The 21,362-nt window shown below is 28.4% G+C and overlaps 5 protein-coding genes across 5 annotated transcripts; 2 read left to right on the top strand and 3 right to left on the bottom strand.

The window, feature by feature from the left end:
• Positions 1 to 10,668: 10,668 nt before the first annotated feature.
• Positions 10,669 to 12,203, bottom strand: BGW36DRAFT_425959 (uncharacterized protein; the record flags this gene model as incomplete). The annotated part of the gene is made up of 3 exons (XM_046220193.1): positions 10,669 to 10,683; positions 11,743 to 12,041; positions 12,110 to 12,203. 3 exons carry the CDS (start codon positions 12,201 to 12,203, stop codon positions 10,669 to 10,671), a joined length of 408 nt encoding a protein of 135 aa, XP_046074872.1.
• Positions 12,204 to 12,349: 146 nt separating this feature from the next.
• Positions 12,350 to 15,649, top strand: BGW36DRAFT_292178 (putative alanyl-tRNA synthetase; the record flags this gene model as incomplete). Its single annotated transcript, XM_046210893.1, has 6 exons — positions 12,350 to 12,590; positions 12,644 to 12,789; positions 12,837 to 12,863; positions 12,911 to 12,946; positions 13,014 to 15,433; positions 15,484 to 15,649. The coding sequence occupies 6 exons, from the start codon at positions 12,350 to 12,352 to the stop codon at positions 15,647 to 15,649; spliced, it is 3,036 nt and encodes a 1,011-aa protein (XP_046074871.1).
• A 182-nt stretch (positions 15,650 to 15,831) lies between these two features.
• Positions 15,832 to 16,831, bottom strand: BGW36DRAFT_375701 (putative peptidyl-prolyl cis-trans isomerase). The gene is made up of 4 exons (XM_046215798.1): positions 16,652 to 16,831; positions 16,326 to 16,471; positions 16,127 to 16,264; positions 15,832 to 16,066 (listed from the first exon to the last, which is right to left on the bottom strand). Exons 1-4 carry the CDS (start codon positions 16,713 to 16,715, stop codon positions 15,875 to 15,877), a joined length of 540 nt encoding a protein of 179 aa, XP_046074870.1. The 5' UTR covers positions 16,716 to 16,831; the 3' UTR covers positions 15,832 to 15,874.
• Positions 16,832 to 18,078: 1,247 nt separating this feature from the next.
• On the top strand, positions 18,079 to 19,426 carry BGW36DRAFT_357786 (uncharacterized protein; the record flags this gene model as incomplete). The annotated part of the gene is made up of 2 exons (XM_046213906.1): positions 18,079 to 18,224; positions 18,292 to 19,426. 2 exons carry the CDS (start codon positions 18,079 to 18,081, stop codon positions 19,424 to 19,426), a joined length of 1,281 nt encoding a protein of 426 aa, XP_046074869.1.
• A 291-nt stretch (positions 19,427 to 19,717) lies between these two features.
• On the bottom strand, positions 19,718 to 21,362 carry BGW36DRAFT_375697 (uncharacterized protein). The gene is made up of 4 exons (XM_046215797.1): positions 20,916 to 21,362; positions 20,678 to 20,856; positions 20,469 to 20,618; positions 19,718 to 20,418 (listed from the first exon to the last, which is right to left on the bottom strand). The coding sequence occupies exons 1-4, from the start codon at positions 21,223 to 21,225 to the stop codon at positions 19,876 to 19,878; spliced, it is 1,182 nt and encodes a 393-aa protein (XP_046074868.1). The 5' UTR covers positions 21,226 to 21,362; the 3' UTR covers positions 19,718 to 19,875.

Below are 21,362 nucleotides of genomic sequence, written 5' to 3'. Positions count from 1 at the left end.
AAAGTAATTAATATATTTAATTAAAACTATTATAACTTAGAAATTAAGAATAAATAACTATAATTAAGATAGTTAATTTTATTAAATAGATATTATCTTTATATATAATTTTTAAAGCTAAAAAATATTTTTAAGAAAGCTGATTTAAGACTTTTTCAGCTGACTACAAAATCTATATCAATAATAATGAATAGATAATAGATAAAATTAATATAAATTAATTTATTTATTACTTTATTTCTTATATAAATAATTATATAATGGAAAGATATTAATGTCACAAGAATCAATAAGTCACAGCCAATAAATGTTATAACAGATGCTATTACATAAATATCCAATAAGATTGTATATATATACCATATATATATAAAATAAATGCAAAGAATAGGCACTAAGTAGGAACTGCTTAGGAAACAGTAATAGTCATAATTATTATATAGTATAATCAGATATTATATATTGATACTTTATTTTAGCATATATTAAACATATGACTTAATAAAGCAAAACTTTAACATATAGAAGTATAGCTTCTATATAATGAAGCAATAATTCTATATAATGAAGTAATAATTCTAGATATTAAAGTATAATTTTAATATCTTTTAATATATATAAATACTTATTACTATTATATATTTAATTAATTATCTTTTATTTTTATACTAAAATAGCATACTATTATTTAGTATTTAATAATCTTCTTATTATTACTATCATTTTTAATAGATAACCCTTCAATATTAATCTTATACTTATTCTTTTATTTTATATTAATAGAATATCTTTTAGAATCTCTAATCTTAAAATAAATTATTAATAATTTTTAATAATAAAAGACTTTTATAATACTTAAAGAATTATAAATAAATAATATTATTTTTAATAATAATAAATAACAGTTATTTATCTTTTAATAAAACTAAATAAACTTTAATAACCAAGCTTAAAAACACTTTTATCAGAATTATTAAATTTAAGAATACTATAGCTTAACAATATATTAATAGCTTAAAATAAAGATTAAAAATTAATAAAATAAAATCATTCTTAAAAAATCTAGAACACTTAATATATTTCATACTTAAATAAAAATCTACTTTTTTAATAATACCATAAAAATCAATATTAAGAAAACGAAAGTATTAACAATATCTAATTTTTTAATTAAAGATATTATAAAGTAATTTATATTATATATCAAGAACTAGCTTAAAGCAAATATTAAATAGAAAAATCTAAAAATAATTTTAATATTCATAAATTATAAATATTTTATTATTAAGCTTAAATAACTCTATAAAATCATTAATAAAGAATTTATAATAATCTATAAGATTTAAAATATTTAATAAATCTAATCTATAGAAAAATATATATTAATATATTTTTAAATTATAAGTAATCTTTATTATAAAGATTAAATATATTATGATCAATATTATAATAGACTTAAAAAAAATATCAAAGATATGATTTTAATAATAAATCCTTAACCAGAGACTTTTCATAAAATAATAAAAATAGTATCATAGATTAACCTTTAATAATATAATCAATTCATAAAAAAAAAACTAATATTAAAAAAGTTATTAAATAAATATCTAATAGCTAAGAAAGTCTTATTATAATTATAATAAAGATATTAAGATATAGCTTAACACTATTATTAATAAAAAAAAAAAAAATAAAGATATAAGAAAAGAGTCTATTATAAATATAAATAAAAAGAATATTTTATAAAAGAATATTAATAAAAATAAAAATTCAATAATATTAATCATTAAAAAGTAATAACTATCAACTTATAACTCTTTATTTTATATCAAAAAATCATTAAAATAAACAATAAAAAAGAAAGACAGAATCTTAAAAAAATATAGAATAAAATTATTAAATAAAGATTTAAATAAAAATATAAATTAATTATAAAATAATAAAGAAGTCTTAAAAAATTTAATAAATATATCAGAAAGATATTCAAAAAAAACATAACTCAGAAAAAAGACACTAAACCAAAAAAAACACACTCTCACTAAAAAAATAAAACTAGACACCAATCCATCTATAGATCAAAACCATTAATAAAGTAATATAATATAGATTAAAATACTAATAGTTCCTCATCAGAAAGTAAAACCCAATATAATCTAATATTTTAAAATAATAATTAAAAAACAATAAACTATAAAAACTTAAACTAAGAATTAGATACCTTATAGAAATTAAAATTAGCAAAATCTATTAATTGATTACCCTAAGAATAGCCAATATAAAGACCCATTAATATTAATAAAAAAGATTAAAAAAAATCTTAAAAACTAAAATAAACCCAGAATTAAATCAAGATATCTCAGAAATAAAAAAAGAGATCCTAAGAATTTTAAAAGAATTTCTTAAAATAAAATATAAGATTATAAAAACTCAAAATAAGTTTATAGAAAATATAAAAAATAAAGAATTATATTATTATATATTTTCCAAAGTAATATATTAGAAAGAATTATTTTAGATATAATAATAATATATTAATATATATAAAAAATGTTAAGAATAGATATTCAGAAAATATCTAGTTTATAGTAAAAACAATCTTAAATTAATTAAAAAAATAGAATAGCTATCTTACTCAAAAAAAATATATCTATATAATAAAATATTAAAATATATATATAATTATATTTATTATTATTATTCTAAATTAAATAGATTTAATTATTTAAAAATATATTAGATATTATATTTTAATAAAATATATATATATTATTAAATAAATAAAAATTTATATAGATAGTTTTCTATATTATTAAAAATTCTCTATTAATCAATATTTAAATATCTTAAAGAATATAAAGATTATCAATATATATATAAAAAGATAAGATATCTTAGTTATAATTATTTTAAAAGTGCTAAATATAGAGTAAATAACTGCTATATATATTAAAAAAAGATAAAAATAATTAACAAAAAATAAATATAATTTTAAAAAGTATAAAAAAAATATTATCTATAATATATAAAGAAAGTTACTATTATAATAATTATTAATAATAAATCAATAGAATATATATCCATTATATAAACTATAATTTATAAAAAGCTAATAAAAGTATTTATTAACTTTAAAATATTAATAAACTTCATTAATAAAGAATTCATCAAAAAATATAAAATATCAATAAAATAAATATAATAATAATAGATAATTACTATTATAGATAGAACTATCTTTAATAAAAGATATCTATAAATAGTTAAAAATATAATTTTAAAATTAGAAAAATATATTATAAATATAATATTTAGAATTTTATCTTTAAATCATAGTTATTATAATATAATTCTTAAAATAATCTAATTATAAAGATAGAATCTAATTATTAATTAGAAAAAATAAATATTAAAGATCGATAATATAACATTATAAATAGATAAAAATAAAAAAAAATAATTTAAAGTGAATATTACTAAAATTAATAAAATAAAACAGAAAATAGTACTAACTTAATCAAAATTAAAAAAAATATATAAGAAAGAATTTATAGAAATATTTAAAAAACTATTAAAAAAATATTATAATTATATTAAATTATTTATAAAGAAAGAATATTAACTATTAATATACTCATCTAAATATAAAGTAATAATAGATTTAAAGTTAAAATTAATATTAAAATAAGTTAAGTAAAAATAAAAATTAATATAGAAATTTAAAATTAAAGATTAATTTATTAATAAATTTTATCTAATTAGATATATTTAAGAATTTAAAATAATAAATTCAATATTAAATCTTTTTATATTAAAGAAAGATTTAATACTATAAATAATATATAACTACCAATCAGTTAATAATCAAATAATAGATAATATAAATAAAGTATTACATCAAAAATAGAAAAGAGATTTATTATAAGAAGTAAAAATCATAATAATATTTAATATTAAATAGAGATACTATAATCTAAAAATATATAAAAAAAATATCTATAAAATGATATTCTTAATAAATAAAGAACTCTATAAATAGATTATCACTTTAATAAAACTGAAAAATCTACTAATATAATTTATACAGTATATAATATATATATTTAAAAAATATTTAAATAACTTTATCATAGTATATTTTAATAATATAATAATATTCTTAAAAGATCCTAATAAACATAATAAATATATCTAAAAAATCATAATAAGACTTATAAATATAAGATTTATATTAAAAATTAAAAAATATAAATTTAATATTATATAAGTTAAGTACTTAGAAATAATTTATATACTAAATAAACTTAAAATATTAAAAGAAAAATTAAACATTATTCTAGAATAACCAATTCTAATAAATATTATAGATATATAATTATTCCTAGAAGTTACTAGTTATATATAAAGATTTATAGAAGGATATTTTACTATTATAATCTTATTAATAGAACTAATAAAAAAGAATAAATCTTTTAAATACATAATAGTGTGTTAATAAATATTTAGAAAAATTAAAAAATTTTATTAAGTATATATCAATTTTAAAGTTATATAATCTAAAATTATAAAATATTATATAAATAGATATATTAGAATATATAATTAAAACAATTTTAAAATAAATTAATAATAGAAAAATATATACTGTTATATTCTATTTAAAAAAATATATAAAAGCTAAACTTAATTATGATATATATAATAAAGAATTACTAATAATCATTAAAGTATTTTAATAATAATAATATTATTTTTAAGAATCTAAATATAAAATTATTATAAAAATCAATCATAAAAATTTAAAATATTTTATAATAATTAAGGAATTATCAGAAAGATAAATATAATAATATAAAGAATTATCATAATATAAGTATATAATTAAATATATATTAAGAAAATAGAATATCACTATAGATATATTAAGCAAACAATCAAACTATATAATTAACATCAAAATATTAAAGATAAACATTTTAAAATAAAATTTAGAAATACTATAATATAATTATAATATTATTCTAGCAATAGCTATTAGAATTAAAAAATTAAAATTCAAAAAATAATTAAAAAAAAAACAAAAAATGATAAATGAATTTAATAAAAATTATATAATAGAATAATTATATTATAAAATAGACTAGCAATATAGAATAATATAATTAGAGTATTACAAATAATAATTAAGAAAGTTATTAAATAATATTATAATTTACCTAGCCAAAAACATTGAAAAATCAATAAAATAATTAAAATAATAAATTAATCATATTATTTTCTATATCTTAAAAAAAAGATTAAAGACTATATTAAATATTATAAAAACTATAATTAGAATAAACTATCAATATATAAATCTTATAGAAAATATAAATACTTAAAATATTAAAAAAAGCATAATAAAGTATAACCATTAATTTAATTCAAAGATTACTAAAATTAAAAAAATCTATCTTTAGAATAATCTATATTAATACTATAATAGTTATTAATAGATTAATTAAATATATAATTCTATAACTAATATTAAAAAACATAACTATAAAATAATATATAAGCTTTATACTACAAGAAATATTTTTATAAACCAATCTATTAAAGGAAATTATTATAGATTAAAATAAACTATTTATAATAAACTATTAATAAATAATTATAAAAGTATATAGAATAAAATATAAATTAGTAATAACAAATCATCAATAAACTAATAACTAATCTAAAAGAATAATTCAATTAGTTAAGCAATACTTATAGAACTATATAGATTAAAAATAAAATAATTAAATATAAATATTATCAATAATATAATTTATAATAAATAATATAATAAATATAATTATAAAATAAATATCATATTTTATAAATCTTAAATACTATCTAAGAATAATATAGTCTAATATATTAAAAGAAAGATTATTAAAAATTATAATAATATAAGCCAAGAATCTCTAAATATTCCATTAAATAATCTCATAAAATATCAAATAAATAAAATAAAGAATAAAAATCTATTATAATAAAAAATATAAGAATATATTAATCTTTAAAAAAAAGAGAAAATTTACCTTCTATAATAAACTATAAAATAAAAAAATTTTAATATTCTAAATAAAAGATTAAATAATAAACTTAATATAATTAAATATAAATCTTTTAAAATTAAAAAAAAACTTATTAATAATAATTATAAACTTTAACTATCAATAAAAATAAAAATATATTTAGTATTTTATATCTTATTATTAGAATCTATAAAAAATCCAGAAAATAATAAAAATAAAACTAATAATAATGAATTCAAAATTAATTTTATTAAAAAATAGAAATTAGAATAAGAAAGAATCTTTTATTTAATTAGATAGATAAAATATAGATTTAATTATAACTTATAAGAACTAATTAAATATTTAAATTATTTAAAAAAGATTTAAGCTTTCTATTATTAAAAAACTCAAAGAGTAAGAGATTAAAAGAATTATTTTTTCTTTTATTTTCTTTCCTCTTCTTCTTTTTATTCCTTTTTCTTCAATCTTTCTAGCTCAGCAATATTCTATATATCCTTTACTATAAAGTCACTAATATATTTATAAAGAAAATTATTTTATAGCTCTAAATAATAAAACTTCTTAAAAGCCTCCTTCTTCTAAATATAGATTTAATTTTAGATAGTTATAAACCACTATCATTCTTTATTAAAAAAAGAAGTTTTCAATTTAATATATTTTTAATTTAAATAAATATATTCACTATAATAAAAAGATCTTTTAACCATTATATAAGATTTATTTAAATTTATATAATAAATATAGAGAATAATTATCTCAAAATCCTTATCCTTCAAGCAATCAACAAGTTTTGATTTCTAAATACAAAAAAGCTTCTTTAAAAATATAATTAGATCATCATTATAAGCATAGAAATTTATAAAATAAAAACACTTACTTAAGAATATAAACACAGCTGACTATTTATTATACTATTAGAACACCAGCCTTCAAAAAAAAGATTATTATAAAAATCAATAAGTCATAGTCAATAAATATTATAACAGATATTATTATATAAACACCTAATAAGATTATATATATATATTATATATATATAAAATAAGTGTAGAAAATAAGCACTAAGTAGAAACTACTTAAAGAATAACAGTAGCCACAATTATTATACAGTATAATCAGATATTATATATTAATACCTTATTTCAATATATACCAAACACATAATCTAACAAAGCAAAACTTCAATATATAGAAATATAGCTTCTATATAATAAAGTAATAATTCTATATAATAAAGTAATAATTCTAGATATTAAAATATAGTTTTAATATCTTTTAATATATATAGACACTCATTACCATTATATATTTAGTTAATTATCTTTTATCTTCATACTAAAATAGCATACTACTATTTAATACTCAATAATCTTCTTACTACTACTATTATTCTTAATAGATAGTCTTTTAATATTGATTTTATACTTACTCTTTTATCTTGTGTTAGCAGAATATCCTCTAGGATCTCTGATCTTGAGACGAGTTGTTAACAACTTTTGACAATTAAATACTTATTCTTAATAATCATAAAAGTTATTTAATTACTAAATTTGACTATATATATATTAAGAATAATATTATTCTAATCTATATATCTTTACATTCCTTTCATCTTTTATAGTCTCTTAATATTGGCTATTTTATTAATTTAAAATAAGAATATAAATAGTTTATTAAGCAGTAAATAATATTTAGATTTAATTATATTAATAAAATTAACTTTTTTACTACATTTCTAAAGATTTATATAATAGTATATAAAGTTTAAACTATTTAAAATAGCTTTATAATAACTAGATTAATATTATTTAATCTAAATTAAGTTATTTAATAATTTATTATTTAATTAAAAATTTTAATATCTTTTTTAAGTTAATTAAATAATATATAATTATCTTATTTATAAATCTTTTAAAATCTATATTAAGTTAAATATTAAATAATTATAATTAAGAAGTGAATAACCCACTATATAAAAAATCTATCTAAGATTATTAATAAAGTAATTATATAAGTATTAAAAGCTTATAAGATAAATATTAATAAGTTTATAATTGTATAAAAGGAAATTTATAATTTATAAACTATATATAAAAAGAAGATATAAAAATATTAAAGATTTAAAAGATAGATATCTTATGATTAAAGAATTATTAGAGAGGAAGCTCTGATATTTATATAAGATTAGATTAAGATATTTTAAGTTATTACTATTATTTTAGCTGAGCCTAAGCTTTTAGTCTCTTATCTATCTATATAATATTAATTTTGCTACAGTGATTATGGTATTAAAAGATATAAAATAATTAGATGTCTTAATCATATTAATAATTTATTTTTTGTATATAATTTGTATATAGGTTTGAAATTAAGATTTGAAATCAATATATAACGTGTTTTTAGAGAGAGATGGGTAGATCACTTACATGGGTGGATCGCTTACCGATTACGTTAGATATTAATCTAATAGATAATTAGATTAATTCTGAGCACTGATTATTAGATATATAAGTCTTAATATAAATATATTAATATTTTAGTGAGTATTATTTTTTAGATTAACTATCTCTATTATATATAAATTAGGTATTTAGAATTAATTAAACAGTTTAGTATTATATATAAATTTAATAATATTAATTATTATACTTTTCTTTAATAATAATTTCTTTATTAATATATTTTTATATATTTTTTAGATATATTTTTATATTATCTTATATTCTTTCTTGTATAATTAATATTTTATTAGAATATAGTATAATATCTGGTTTAATAGATTATATAGGTATTAAAGTGAGTCTTATCTGTTAATTTATTAAAGATATTAGTTTAATTTAATAATATTTAAATATATTTATATTAATATTAATAATAAAGCTTTGTGTATTTTTTTAGTAGTTAAATATATATTTATTTAGCTTTAAAATAAGAAACTTTATAGATTTATTTATTTTTTCTTTTTTTATATTTAAATATCTTTTATTATTTAATAAATTTATTATTTTATTATTAAAATTAGTTATATCTATTACTCTTCTAGTTTCACTTTATTTTTTATTTTCTTTATAGTAGTATGTTTTACTGCTTAATCTATTATTTTATTTCTATTTACTTCTTTGTGATCTAGAATCTATTATAGGATAATAATAATATTTACTTTATATAGTTTATTAAATAGACTTAGACAGTCTTTAATTCAGATTTAGCCTAAAACTATATATAGATTAAATAATATTTATAAAATAATTTAATTATTTAAGAAGATCACTACTCTATTTTGACTTCATATCTACTATTATGATTTATCATTAAATTACTAAACAGCTTATAGTACTATATAGATTCCTTCTATTTCTGCTACATACACTGTTGTTGTGCTTTCCGTCCCTAGGCATCTGGTCATTTGCGATCCTGTCTCCGGCATGTACATGGCCGCACCCACGTATCCCTAATATTCTAAATATTCTTTACTATAAAATTATTAGTATATTTCTAAAGAAAATCATTTCATAATTTTAAATAATAGAATTTTTTTAAAAATCTTTTCTTTTAAATATAAATTTAATTTTAAATGATTATAAGCCACTATTACTTCTTATTAAAAAAAAGTTTTTAGTTTAATATATTTTTAATTTAAATAAATATATTCACTATAATAAAAAGATTTTTAATTATTATATAAGATTTATTTAAATTTATATAATAAATATAGAGAATAATCATTTTAAAATCTTTATTTTTTAAATAATTAATAAGTTTTAATTTTTTAATATAAAAAGACTTCTTTAAAAATATAATTAGATTATTATTATAAACATAGAAATTTATAAAATAAGAATACTTATTTAAAAATATAAATATAGCTAATTATTTATTATATTATTAAACTATTAGTTTTTTAAAAAATAAGATTATTATAAGAATTAATAAATTATAATTATTAAATATTATAATAGATATTATTATATAAATATTTAATAAGATTATATATATATAGAAAATAGATATAGAAAATAGATATTAAATAGAGACTATTTAGAGAATAATAATAAATAATTATAGATTATTATTAAATATAATTAGATATTATAGAAATAAAGCTAAAAGTGACTATATTTTTATTATATTATAACTATTAATATAATAATAGTTAGTATTAAGAATAGATATTTAATTTTAATATATATTAAATATATAATCTAATAAAATAAAAATTTAATATATAGAAATATAGCTTTTATATAATAAAGTAATAATTTTAAATATTAAAATATAATTTTAAATATTAAAATATAATTTTAATAATTTTAATATATATAGATATTTATTTATTATTATATATTTAAATGATTATTTTTAATTTTTATATTAAATAATATGTTATTATTTAGTATTTAATAGACTTTTTATTATTATTATTATTTTTGATAGATAGCTTTCTAATATTGGTTTTATATGATTCTTTTATTTTGTATTAGCAGAATATCCTCTGTGATCTCTGATCTTGAGACGAGTTGTTGACAACTTTTGACACTAAATCTCTAATTAATCAATATACTTTTATATAATTATTATAATTTCGCAAACACTTAAAGCTAATTTATTTATTAATAACCTAGCTATTATTAATATTGAACGCTATTACTTATCTAATAATTTCTAAACTTTATTATAAGGATATTTTATTATTAAAATATAATCAATAATTCATCTAAAATTAATGATCACTTAGAATATTCTATTAATAAAATAAAAAAGAGCTATACATAATATCAATATAAAGTTATTTATTAAAAAGATAATAATAATATAAAAATAAAATATAAAAATAAAATATAATTAATTAAATATATAATAATAAATAAATATTTATATATATTAAAGAAATTATATATATAAATATATTATTTTAAAAACTCTTAATATAAGATATTATATTAAAAAATATATCTATCTTATATTTTAACTTTATAAGATTATATACTTAATATATATTAGAATCAGATATTATTTTATAGTATTAATTATTATTATTTTAATAGTTATAGTTTAATATTATTTTCTAAATAGTTTTTACTTAGTGTCTATTTTTTATTTATATTTATTTTATATATGGTATCTATATATATTTAATGAATACTTATATAATAGCGTCCACTATTTCAATTATTCATTGGCTGTGAGTTATCGATTCTTGTGACACTGCTTTGGGTGAGGAATTTCAAAAATTCATTCCATGAAGAAAAAGATGTTTTTTTTAGTCATTTTTAATAGTTATAGTCTTGTTCTCTTTTATATAATATAATAGTTATTAAGTATTAAAAATGAATAAAATTAAAATCTATTTTAAGATAGATATTATAGAAAACATTTAGAGTTTTATAGGTTAGGGCATAACTCTATATAATAGTGATAGTATGGAAGCTAGCTATATCAGGTCAATGAAATCTACTACTACTACTATCAAATTTAATACAATTCAAATGCATTATTATAACTGCAAATCTACATCCATGTCATCACTTTGACTAAATGATTCTCTGATCCGAGGGCTAAATAGAGAGCTCTTCTGGCTGCAAAGCTCTGTTGTATCTGAACTGCAAGAGTTGTTATCATCGCTGTTTAAATTTTGAGCTCTGTTCCTTGCCCTCGACTCTATGATAGCTTTCCGAACAGCATCCTTATCCTCAGGAACTGTCAATGAACGTGGAATTCTATAAAGGATAAGTTCTTTATCTGTCTCGGGTTCTTTCAGAACAGACTTGGGGATAGCGTTCAATGCCTTCTCAATCTCGGGTATAAACGATATCTGCTTTTCGTGTTCCTCGATGTCGGCAAGTTCTTGCTCGATATTGTAGATATATGTCGTATGTTTGGTGTCATCCAATAGCATGCTACCGTCGTTGATCGAATAATCCTGTGGTATCGGTTTCCGTGTGTCTTGGACAGCAGCGCTCGACCTTGGTGATAGGCCTTATGTGTTGATTATTAGTTGGTATTCAGTGACGCTGACAACATGTGAGCTAAAAACAGAAAATTACCTAATTGCAACAGGCCAAACTTCTTCACTGGAGGCTCGCCCTCCGGGTCGCTGTCCGCATGGCGCTTGAGACGATCTTGGGTCAGAGGCGGCATCGACGACTTGGCAACTCCGACCTCCTTCCAGCCAACGCGCGATGAGTCAGAGCCCTGGCTGCCACTATCGTTTCATATAAAAGTTTTTATTGACCTTAATTGTTGGTTTGTCGTTGTGTAACAGGGCATTAAGCAGCAGATGCTTGATGCGGAATTCGCTTCTCACGAGTTCCAGTGTCGCCACGCCTCGCCTTTCCTTGATGTTCCGTTCTTTACCTAGAATATTCCGTCCTTCACCCCCCTTCCAACGTGCGACTGCATCTCCTCATTTCAGCCACCATTCACGCCAGAGAATGGCTGCACCTAGCGAAAATGTCCCTAAGTGGACTGCTAACAGTGTCCGCGAGGAATTTATCAATTATTTCAAAGACAGAGGACACACGTTTGGTACGAAGCTTTTGTAATACCCCGCAATCTATACACTGACGAAAAATAACTAGTCCCCTCGTCGTCTGTCGTGCCACTTTCTGACCCTACCCTGCTGTTTACAAATGCGGGCATGAATCAGTACAAGTCTATTTTCCTTGGAGTGGTTGATCCGCAGTCTGATTTCGCGCAATTGAAGCGTGCGGTCAATTCGCAAAAAGTATGATACTCTCTGCAAACCTCAAATCACGCCGCTAACTTTTCTAGTGTATTCGTGCAGGTGGTAAACATAATGTATGATTACCTCTTTCTCATAGTAATTCACTTATTTACGAAAGCAGGACCTTGACGATGTCGGCAAAGACAACTATCACCATGTAAGTCACATTTGTAGGTGGATGCTATTTTAAAGAAAGGACTAATTTTTTTCCCAAATAAACACAGACCTTCTTCGAAATGCTCGGAAATTGGAGCTTTGGAGACTATTTCAAGGAGGAAGCTGTTGGATTTTCCTGGGAATTGCTGACAAAGGTGTTCAGTCTTGACCCAAGCAGACTCTACGTCACCTATTTCGAAGGCGACAAAAGCGGTGGTCTAGAGCCGGACCTTGAAACAAAAGAACTCTGGAGAAAGGCTGGTGTCCCAGAAGACCATATCCTACCTGGAAATATGAAAGACAACTTTTGGGAAATGGGAGACCAAGGCCCTTGTGGACCTTGCAGTGAAATTCATTTTGACCGGATTGGTGGCCGAAACGCCGCCCACCTTGTCAATCAAGATGATCCTAATGTCATCGAGGTTTGGAACAATGTTTTTATTCAGTATAATCGAGAAGCAGACCGTTCCTTACGGTCTTTGCCAAACAAGCATGTTGACACGGGTATGGGTTTTGAACGTCTCGTTTCGGTACTTCAGGCGAAGTCATCAAATTACGATACCGATGTTTTCACACCTTTATTCAAAAAAATCCAGGATATTACAGGTGCCCGTGAATACCAAGGCCGGTTTGGAGCAGAAGACACCGATGGTATTGACACAGCTTATCGGGTTGTGGCAGACCATGTGAGAACTCTTACGTTCGCGATTTCAGATGGTGCCTACCCTAACAACGAGGGTAGAGGTTATGTGATTCGTAGAGTCCTTAGGAGAGGGGCTCGATATGCTCGCAAATATTTCAATGTGGAGATAGGCAATTTCTTTTCCAAAATTGTTCCCACACTTGTCGATCAAATGGGAGACATGTTTCCAGAGATCAGGAAAAAGCAGGACGAGGTTATGGAGAACCTTGATGAAGAGGAGCTGTCATTTTCGAAGACGCTAGATCGAGGTGAAAAGCAATTTGAAGCTTACGCCCAACAAGCCAGGTCGAAGGGGTTAGATAAGCTACATGGAGCAGATGTGTGGAGACTCTATGATACTTTTGGCTTCCCCGTCGACCTGACCCAGATCATGGCCGAAGAGCGAGGTCTCCGTATTGACAATTCCGAATTTGAGGAAGCCAAACTGAAGGCGAAGGAAGCCAGCAAGGGGAAGAAACAAGCTGCAGAGGATACTGTTAAACTCGACGTTCATGATATTGGTAAATTGGAGAAAATGAATGATGTCCCGAAGACAGATGACTCGGCGAAATTTGACTCGAGTAATATTAGCTCCGTCGTCAAGGCTATCTATCATGGCAAGACTTTCGTTCGGACAACATCAGATTTGCCACAAGGAGATCAGATTGGTATTATCCTTGATAAGACCAATTTTTATGCTGAACAAGGAGGACAGGAGAATGATACCGGCAGGCTTATCATTGATGGGCAGGCGGAAATGGAAGTTGGAGATGTCCAGTCTTATGGTGGCTACGTTCTCCACACAGGCTTTATGAAGTATGGGTCATTTCGCGTTGGTGATTCCATTACTTCCGAGTACGATGAACTTCGCAGGTGGCCTATTAGGAACAACCATACTGGCACGCATATTTTGAATTTCGCCTTACGGGAGGTCTTGGGAGATGGCATTGACCAGAAAGGATCACTCGTTGCGGCCGAGAAATTACGATTTGATTTCTCACATAAGGCTGCCATCGCAGAAAAAGATCTTGACGAGATCGAAAAGAAAAGCACTGAATATATTCGACAGAATTGTACAGTATATTCAAAAGAGGTTCCTTTGCCTACTGCCAGGGAAATCTCAGGCGTTCGAGCTGTTTTCGGTGAGACCTACCCGGATCCCGTACGCGTCGTATCTGTTGGAGTAGAGGTCGAAGAAATCCTTAAAAATGTCAAAGATCCAAAATGGAGCCAAGTAAGTATTGAATTCTGCGGTGGTACTCATGTTACGAAGACTGGTGAAATTCGAGATCTTGTTATATTGGAGGAATCTGGTATTGCGAAGGGAATTCGACGAATTATTGCTGTTACTGGAGAAGCTGCTCATCAGGCACAGCGAGAAGCAGCCGATTTTGAGAACCGTTTGGAAAAGCTACGAACAATGGACCGTGGTCCTGCTAAGGAATTGGAATTGAAACAAGTCCAGATAGAATTGAATCAACTTACAGCATCGGCAGTACAAAAGAGCAAATTCCGAGACCTAGTCGCCCGGATCAATAAGCAGGTTCTGGATGACCAAAAAGCCCAGCAGAAGCTTGAACTCAAGAAAGCACTCGATAAAATCAAATCATATTTTGAGGACGCAGAGAATCAGGACCGTTTCACACTTGTTACTACTCTGCCAGAAACTACGAACCCCAAAGTGCTTAGCGAAGCCATCAATTTTATCAAGTCTAAGATGACTGAAAAGACTGTTTACTTGTTTGCGCCAGACCTTGGTCAAGGCAAAGTCGCTCATGGTTGCCACGTTTCCAAGGCAAGTTTGATGTTATCTGCACCCCTTCTGAACCTGGCTAATACTATTTGCAGGCCGCTAGTGAAGTCGGTGTCTCCGCTAGTGACTGGGCTCGTGTAGTTTCTGGCTCTGTTGGTGGAAAAGCCGGTGGCAAAGCCCCGACGGCCATAGGCAGTGGAAATAATGTTGATAAGGTGGAAGAGGCTGTCAATCTCGCAACTGAGTACTTGCAGAAATTCCATCTCTAAATATCTGAAGTGTTGCTGGGATACCATGTTATTTCTAGGGTTTGATATAACCGATGGTTCATAAATGGATGCATGTGCTCAGAGAGACGGCACAAAGGCGAAGTATCATGTTTCAGAATAGGCTGGGATATGTACGGAAAGGATATGTACGGAAAGCCAAGTAGCCTTTACATTAGCCCAATTGATTCTTGTAATCTAGCTCGGTTCTAGTCAATGTTGTACCTTTTACATTTCTCCGCATTGTGTGATGGTAACGTCCTGGTTAGGTTTGTCCCTAGTAGTACGAGTATTCTCAATCATGCGTACAATATTCATGCCATCGATCACCTGCCCAAATACAACATGCTTGTTATTCAGGAATGGCGCTGGGACAGTCGTAATGAAAAATTGGCAGCCGTTTGTATTCGGCCCAGAATTCTGTACATAGGTCAATAACAATTCAATATAGCCAGCTATCTGGTTTCAGGTCAAACTTACTGCCATGCTGAGTAGTCCAGCCCGATCATGCTTCAATGTGAAATTCTCATCTGAGAACTTTTGACCGCCATAGATCGAGGCGCTGCCTGTACCATCTCCATTGATGAAATCGCCGCCTTGTATCATGAACTCTTTGATCTTCGCCGAATGTTAGCATGTGTTGCGTTGGTCGTTGGAACATAGTTCTTTGCCAACATACTACACGATGGAACTTGCAACCCTTATAGCCCTGAGGCCGACCAGTGCTGTTTTTGGTTTCACCAGTACAGAATTGTCGAAAATTCTCTGCTGTTCGTGGTGTGATGTCTGCAAAAAGCTCCATCTTCACGCGACCCAATGGTTCTCCTGCATTGACATTTAGTGGTTGTTGGTACTTATGCTAAGGCCATGTGCTATTATACATTTTATCGTTGGATACATCAATTGATCTCACTTAAGCAAACAGCCAATGACAAATAGTGTAAGAATAAAAACCAAAAAGGCGAGATGGAATAAACTAGCCAGGCGCATGTGCTGTAGACTCACCTGCTAGAGCTATGTCAAAGAATACGACAGGATTTGATTCTGATTGCCTGCTATTATCCGCCATTTTGTGAGTCTATATGGATGATGCGCAAGTCTATTCTTGCGTATTGTGATGAATATGACAAAGGGCCCATTCGATGGACAATATTTCACGCTCCCCACTTATGATCTCCGGCTAGCCCAACACGTACCGTATCGTATTACCAATTATGTATTGCACTACATTTGAATTTCGAGCCACCCTAGCACAGGAGTGTAATTCTGGTATTGAGAATGTAAACCTGAAAATAACGGATATCAATGGAGGTTGCCAATGCTCATACAAGGGTATTTCATTAATCGTAATATTATCTACAGAGAGAGGATTCAATCGCATTGACTTGCATATCTTGAAATAACAACACAGCCAGTCATGAATGGTTTATGGTGCTACGCATAAATTACATGATGGTACATGAATACCCCCGCATTATATAATAATTGACCGATTTACGCGAGCATCCTACGTGCATGAACCCACCTTGGTTTGCAATCTAGAGCAAGAATCGACTAATATGCCACTAACTGGTAGTGATGTACGGGCTGGCATGTAACTTATCGCAATCACCGCTCATCTGCTGGAGGAATACGAGTTTCTCGGGACGATCGACGGGGTGAAATCAACGCGGGGATGACCATTGTCCTAGACAATCCACACAGCCAAGCAGGCAGTCTTAGAATATTCTTGAATGTCATTGAATAATAGTTTTGGGAAGGACATGATCGTATCATTGTGCTTTCTGCATGCGACAGACAGGATGATGTGCGTTGATGGACGAGGCCCGTCTGGCCAGTCAGCGGCGCCCGCAAGCGTGTCTTGACCTGTTTTGGCGCCGAGGCAGGCCCCGTGACACCCTGACTCCAGATGTCAATCACTCTTGTCTCGAGTCTCCACCCCATGTCAGCGATAATCCCAGCCTAGATTCCTCACCACACACTCCACATCATCCATTAATATCACATATCACACATTTAAACAAAACAGACGATATCCCTATCTCTAACTGCTTCCCTGGCAGAGAGCTGAGAACTAAGAGTTGACCTGCTTTCCTGCTCCCCGCTGTCACCCTACCTGTCTGTAAGCCCCCCGTTGCTCCCGGTCACTCCAACAACGACAGCGACACAGCCTGTTTGATACCAATTCACAACAGTCACTCGTGCACCTGAGATTTTCGGCTATCATCCTGAACTATTGGATGAACCCGCAGTATCTGCCATGGTCATTCATTGAAATGACATCGCGCCTCAGGGTCTCATCGGAGTAGGCTCAAGTCCAGAGCCTCCTGCTGGAACCCGCTGTATAGTCTAGCCATTGTCGTCTTTTATCGCCCGATCAACTGTCATTGGAAAAATTACACTTTGCATAACTTCACAAAAACTGGCCAACAATGTCCTCTACCACACAATCTGCTAGTGCCACATCCGCTACGTCGACTGGCGACAGTGGGGGCGGAGGAGGAGGTGGTGGTCCAAGTAGCTCGCCATTATTGTTTTTTGTCGCTCTTGGATTTGGGGTGGTTTTCACGAATTTATGGTATGTGTATTTCCCCGTCACTTCTATTCCTTGCTGGAAGAGGCCTCATAATAATTGTGTTCATTAGGATTATCGTTGGCGTGAAATATTGTTTTCGATATAATCAACGCAATCGCCAATTGCGAAATGAGGAAACAGGAGAACCGATTGACCTCATGAATGTTGCGAGGACTCACAGAAGAAGAAGAGAAAAGAAATTGATGTCGATGGACGATGTAAATGAACGATTCCCGCTGATGAAATACAAAACATGGCGGGCTTCACGCGTTGACAAAGGGCTTCCCAGTGAAGGAGGAATTATTGCCCCATCAAGCCGACCACAGACGCCAAAAGGCGACCACAGAGAGAGTACTGGTGGAATTGATGATGATTTGCAAAGTGGTGTCGAAAATTTTACAGTGTCTACGAAACGCCATGAACCCGGCTCTATAGGGCCAAACACCAGTGTCGTGGCCAGCGCGGACGAGAAAGACCAAACAGAAACCCAGACGTCTACAGAACAACCGGTTTCTGAAACAACACCTAGAATACAGCCTGATTCACATACCCCGGCCTCTATTGAGCGAATAATATATGAAGATACCGATGGCCCTATCCAAACAGCCGTGCCAGCTGAACTACTCCCGAGTCCTGGAGATTCTTGCGCAATCTGCCTGGACCTCATTGAAGATGATGATGATGTACGTGGTCTCACTTGTGGACATGCCTTCCATGCTTCCTGTGTAGATCCGTGGTTGACGAGTCGTCGCGCCTGTTGTCCTTTGTGTAAGGCCGATTACTACGTCCCAAAACCACGACCGGAAGGACAGGAAGCTACTACAGAGAATGACCGACTTGGCCGCCGTGCTACAGGTCGAACTGCTTCTCTAGCATCACCGCAGCAGGTACTTGTTGCAGGTCGAATCAATCCTTTTAGGACAATTTCGATATTTCCCAGCCGGCTACATTCGTCAGCGAATACCGAAGAGAACATTACAGGATCGGGTCGTGAAGGAAATGGCTTCAGAAATCGTACGAGGGCCCCAGCAACGAGGCCCAACAACATTGATAATCCAAGACCGGTCTTTTCCACATTAAGAGACAGATTAAACATATTTTCTAACACCCGAACTTCCTCCGCTCAATCACCAACTTCTGCAGCTCCTGGTGAGCCACACCTTACTCCCCGTCAACTGGAAGCCGGTCCCGTATCACGAGGGTGAATCTGACGGCATGTATTTCGTGCCTCATTGTTTGTTTTTATATTCTCGAATTTGTCTCTTTTCTTTCTAGGGATTTCATCACATTTCATCAAGGCGCCTCTCGTTGGAGCGCTGGCTGGAACAAATAGGCTTGTTACGCGATGCATTATTTCATGATTCATGTTGGGAGGGTCTCATTTTACCAGGTCATGTCTGAGTTATGTTCAATCTCAGCAGTTAACTGGTTTTTCATTGTGGAACATATTAGGAGTACATCTTTATACATTCATATCAATCAAGGAATTCGAAGCATTTTCCAATTAAGTTTAGCGATTTATTGGGATTCCTAACAATATAATAAAATAACATGGTAAGAAGCATATAGTAGTGTTCCTCGTAAAATTTGCAGCCAAATCAAATATGCATTAATTTGCCACGCATGACTGAAAGTGTTTATCGGCATAACTAATCTAGCCAGTGGTTTTTACAGAGCTGACACCAGCATTGATGACACTAGGCAGCTCTTGTTGACCGACGCTAAATAACATGCTGATACCGGCACCAATTGCCAGGATGGCAAGGACTGTGATGGAAGCAAGTAGGAAGAATGGTACGCTGATGTCTTCCTTCTGGCATGCTGAGCCTCCCCATGAGACGGTACGGACACTTCCACCAGCATTTTCCACCTGTGTCTGCTTGCATTTGCATGTATAGCACCCATCGTCTTTTGATGTTGATTTGAGAGAACATGTACCGTGACCAGAGCAGTTGTCGGTGCCAGCAACACATGAATTGTTCGACTTGTAGCAGACAGGAGCAAATGTCGAAGGTACGGCATTCTTTGGGGACCTTTTGGTATACTCAAAAACTGGGGAGCGTATTCCTCGTGGTTGGCCTTGAGAGGTTTTCGAGTTTGCGTGGGGTAGGAGTACGAAGGTCTGTTCGGGAGCATTGAAAAGTTCATGAAGGGAATCTAGGAGCTGGACAGCCATTGATGATGTTATCGTATTTTCCTATGTTGTTCTGTTAGTTACTGACTTGATGATATGTAGTGAACAAGTACTTTGAATGTCAGTCTCAGTACTCCCTTGCTGTCATCACTGTTGGACTGGGCTTCCAGCAAGGACAATGGGAGACTATCGAAAAATTCCTTCTGTGAGGTTGTTATGCCATTTCCTGAGATGTATCGATGGGGCATGCAGCTCTGAAGTCCCTACTTTCCTGTCAGTACAATCGACTATCTACATTGCTCTACTACATTGCATTGCGTACGTAGCTGTTCGATGCCTGCAGTTCCGGACTGGCCGCTGCCTCATACAGACATTGTATCGGACCAGACGCGGAGTTTTCGTGAGAGGTGAGTAAGCTCTCAATCATATCGTTGTCCATGAAATCCGAGGAAACTCGAGAAATTGGGAAGGTGATGGCAGGAGTTTTGGGTTTGATGGCAGCTGAACCACGCTTTCGTGAGTAGCTGTAATTTGAATTGATTGAAATGGGACAGTCTCACTGGCATCTTTTTTCAACCCGTCTATTACGACAACCAGCTTCTGCTGGCTATTGCGCGGTGTCTCATCGAATAGAGCGTTTTGCACTCCATAGCTGTTTAGCAGCTCTAGGACCGGTTCTTCAAGAGCTGCACTGGCTATGGATCCAGTCGATACCATTCTTTGCTGCAACAGTAATTTGGCAGCATCTTCGTGGACGGCCGCGTGAGGTTGTTGGTTGGAGTGTGCAGAATCGAAGATGGTAATGCTTCCATCAGATGCAGCTGCGACTGCAGCTAGGCAGGTCGCAAGAAACGTTGATATCTGCCGCATCGTGCGAAGTAGATTCAAGCCAATATGAGCATAGTATAGCTTATTGGATCATGTGTGTCGATCAAAGTCTCAAAACCATGGAGACTCGACGAAGTTGTATATGCCTGAGTCGCTCGTCGGTGGTCTCACAGGCGGAC

This window comes from Talaromyces proteolyticus (genome assembly GCF_021365285.1).
Source record: "Talaromyces proteolyticus strain PMI_201 chromosome Unknown BGW36scaffold_4, whole genome shotgun sequence".
Classification (NCBI taxonomy): domain Eukaryota; kingdom Fungi; phylum Ascomycota; class Eurotiomycetes; order Eurotiales; family Trichocomaceae; genus Talaromyces; species Talaromyces proteolyticus.
This window is presented reverse-complemented; position numbering and strand designations above follow the sequence as displayed.

What these genes read in the sequence shown, in the direction of transcription:
- BGW36DRAFT_375701 (XM_046215798.1), bottom strand. Translation starts at nt 16,715, where the DNA reads ATGGCGGATAATAGCAGGCAATCAGAATCAAATCCTGTCGTATTCTTT. An exon ending in CTTTGACATAGCTCTAGCAG is followed by an intron (nt 16,472 to 16,651) that starts GTGAGTCTACAG and finishes ATGTCAATGCAG; the next exon opens with GAGAACCATTGGGTCGCGTG. An exon ending in CTGGACTACTCAGCATGGCA is followed by an intron (nt 16,067 to 16,126) that starts GTAAGTTTGACC and finishes ACCTATGTACAG; the next exon opens with AATTCTGGGCCGAATACAAA.
- BGW36DRAFT_375697 (XM_046215797.1), bottom strand. Translation starts at nt 21,225, where the DNA reads ATGCGGCAGATATCAACGTTTCTTGCGACCTGCCTAGCTGCAGTCGCA. An exon ending in CGGGTTGAAAAAAGATGCCA is followed by an intron (nt 20,857 to 20,915) that starts GTGAGACTGTCC and finishes AGCGTGGTTCAG; the next exon opens with CTGCCATCAAACCCAAAACT. An exon ending in TACTGAGACTGACATTCAAA is followed by an intron (nt 20,419 to 20,468) that starts GTACTTGTTCAC and finishes AGAACAACATAG; the next exon opens with GAAAATACGATAACATCATC.